Here is a 2973-nt window from a genome sequence, read left to right on the forward strand (position 1 = left end):
CAACTGCATCGGCTGAAACAACTGCATCGGCTGAAACAACTGCATCGTCTGAAACAAGTGCATCTTCGGAAACTTCTGCAGCAACATCAACAGCAGCATCAGCCACAACTATGTCTACCGCTGCATCAATTTCGAGTTAAATTCAAATCCCAGTCTGACGTCGATGGAATCAGTTTACCGAGCGCAATTCAATTTGGTTTCGATTCATTTTCTCCAATTATTTTAGCCAAATGAAAGGCATTTCAAATGTATTTATTAATAATCTATTTATTATCAAACAAATCAGGATAAATAAATAAATTTAGCATTCAAAAAAATAAACATGTAGATTCGAATAATTTTGATCAATTATGAGGAATTAATAGAGTCACAAATTATCACATTAGTGGTGACCGGTCATATTTTCCCCGGTTACAATTTCCCCCATACAAATCTAATGGAGAATTTATGCCCGAAATATCGTAGAAAATATTTCCTTTTAAAATTTTGGTCATATTTTCCCCAAGAAAAATATTCTATTTTCGGGAAATTGTGCCAAAAACCCAGGGAGACTATTTCCAAAATTTCAAATTAGTCACTAAATCCTATACACTATATTGATAGATACACTATCAATCGCAAGGCAATCGCAAAAAATTTCCAGGCTATGTATTTTTTTTAAATGTTCAAGCGATGAAAACCACTGCAATGTGCTTGAAAAATTGACATTCAACTTCAAAAGTTCGTAAACAAACCAAAAGGAGAGAAATTGAAAACAATGACAGTGCTGCTGCGAACTGATCTATAGTATAGGTTTGTCCAGTTTTGAGATTTCTTTTGTGCAATTCTGTATAGTATGTATCGCCACGACGAGCGCATGTGTATTGGAATACAGTCGGTAAATCACGACGATAATTGGTTTACATATGCGCTCACCTGCTGTAATATATTCGCCACGACTGTATCTAATTCTTATTATTTTCAATTTAATCATAAATACATTCGATGCTCTTCCATACTCCTCACTTTTGATTAAAAAAATTATTGATAGGTCAGACATTTCCTCGAAGCAAAAAATGATTATTAAAAAATGCGCCAAATGTAAGCCCAAGTTAAGTTTAGGGAGTATTTTACTTTGAGCGAAAAGTCAGTGTTGAATAAACGTCAAAACAAAAATCTTTTCAACCAGTCAAACGACTCAAAGGTAACAATTAATAAAATTGAAACAGCTAAAATAATTGTGAAATTGAAGGATTAACCAGCTTTTGTAAATATTTATTGCAATTTTTTGCTATATTTTAAAATGGGTAAATTCATTTTACATATTTTTTTTTTCAATATCACTAGATTTTTTACGAAATTTGTACTCTTTAGCACCGGCACTGTACGTATTTACAATGTTTAAGTTCATGGTTTTCAACTTAATTACACGATTAAAATGTGCTTTATTTGGATCATCAGACGACATAACACCAGCTACGCCGATGCTAAAATTGAACATTGATTGTTTCGAAGAAATATTTGAGAGTGGCTATCGTTGACGGAATTATTGGTGCTTCGTCAAACATGCAAACGATTATGTCAAGTGATTGATTATTACATCCGGTTAAATTACCCAATGGTTAAATTGAGATACAAAAAAATCATTATTTTTAACGATAGTTTCAAAGATTTCCATAAGCTTGATCCATTTACCTTAAAATCAATCAAACAAATTGAATTTTGGATAAATTTAGATAAATCAAAAATTGAAATCATCAAAAGTATTTTGCATCAAATCGAATGGCTTAAAATTCCATGGCAATCGAATCTCGAATTTTACGGATCATTTTTAAGATTTTGTCCAAATTTAAAATTCCTTTTTATGTGGATAAAACACCGCGATAAGAAAGAAATCGACGAATGCAAATGGTTACTTCAGCATTATCCGAAGTTGGAGCATTTTGTATTTGATGATGGTGATGCCGGTGGGCCCGAACATGGATGGACATTTTCTGAGTTAAGAATATTTTTCGAAATGAATCCAAATATTCGTCGTTTTTCGACCACTTTTCATCTTTTGTATGAAAATCGTAATATCATCCTAAACTCAAAAATACAATTTGATCAATTGGATATTCAAGGACGTGTACAGCGGCCCATAGTTCAAGATGTCTGTGTGCTATTGAATAAACTTCACGAGAAAAATGTTCACAAACATTTGCGTGTTTATGCTTTATTTGCCACAACTCAAAGCTTACAATCTTCGTTACATGCACTCAACGCATTATTCTTGGTCCAAACAAGGCACATTACATTACCACCAATGCCGAAACTGAAAATACTTGGTTTTAATCACAGTTCTGTTATTACATTACCAAACAACCTCATGGATATTGAACGAATTTATATGGAAAAGGCCACTTTCAATGAAGTTTTACAATTTATTCGATATGCGCCCAGAGTAACACACATCAAAATTTACTCACTGAATGATGGAACTTATTTTAATAACAAAGTCCTTGACTTGGAAGCCTTGAATGAAGATCGAAAGGTGTTGCAAGGTGCACGAAAAATTACGATTTATGTTGATGAAGAGATTTTTCTAGCAACTAAATGGACTTATCAGACTACTAAAATTCAAAACATTGAAATTAAGCGATCACAATCCACCGAATGGGAATCCCTTTGCTTAATGTCATCAGGGTAAGAATATTGCAATTATACCCGTATAGTTGGAACACATATTAGATTCACAATGAACTCATTTTTCCATTTAAAAGGAAATAAAATCGAATGTAATTATTTCTTAGAAGAATATCCAATGAAATGTTTAAACGAAAAAATAAAAGAATTTTGTTCAATTTAAGATGTTTGTTCAATTTTTTACTGCATAAAATTTATTCTCACTGTTTCCCTCTATTTTATTCAATCAACATTAAATATAATTGATGATGTTATCTTTGAATATACGTAGGCGACTATTTAAGTTTCTTCAATATGTATGTTTTAGTA

General features: G+C 32.0%; 2 protein-coding genes across 2 annotated transcripts in view; both read left to right on the plus strand.

The window, feature by feature from the left end:
* LOC116351013 (cell wall adhesin EAP1-like) overlaps positions 1-321 on the plus strand; it is a gene marked incomplete at its 5' end in the record, with an annotated part of 640 nt that extends 319 nt beyond the window's left edge. Inside the window, one exon of the mRNA XM_031783040.1 lies at positions 11-321. Coding sequence (XP_031638900.1) covers positions 11-140 — 130 coding nt within the window. The remainder of the gene's footprint in view (positions 1-10) is intronic.
* An 848-nt stretch (positions 322-1169) lies between these two features.
* On the plus strand, positions 1170-2694 carry LOC116351014. Its single transcript, XM_031783042.1, has 2 exons — positions 1170-1183; positions 1441-2694. The coding sequence occupies exon 2, from the start codon at positions 1598-1600 to the stop codon at positions 2666-2668; it is 1071 nt and encodes a 356-aa protein (XP_031638902.1). The 5' UTR covers positions 1170-1183; positions 1441-1597; the 3' UTR covers positions 2669-2694.
* Positions 2695-2973: the final 279 nt, after the last annotated feature.

Source organism: Contarinia nasturtii, unplaced genomic scaffold (assembly GCF_009176525.2).
Source record: "Contarinia nasturtii isolate CC-2019 unplaced genomic scaffold, AAFC_CNas_1.1 Cnas_scaffold_4437, whole genome shotgun sequence".
Lineage (NCBI taxonomy): Eukaryota > Metazoa > Arthropoda > Insecta > Diptera > Cecidomyiidae > Contarinia > Contarinia nasturtii.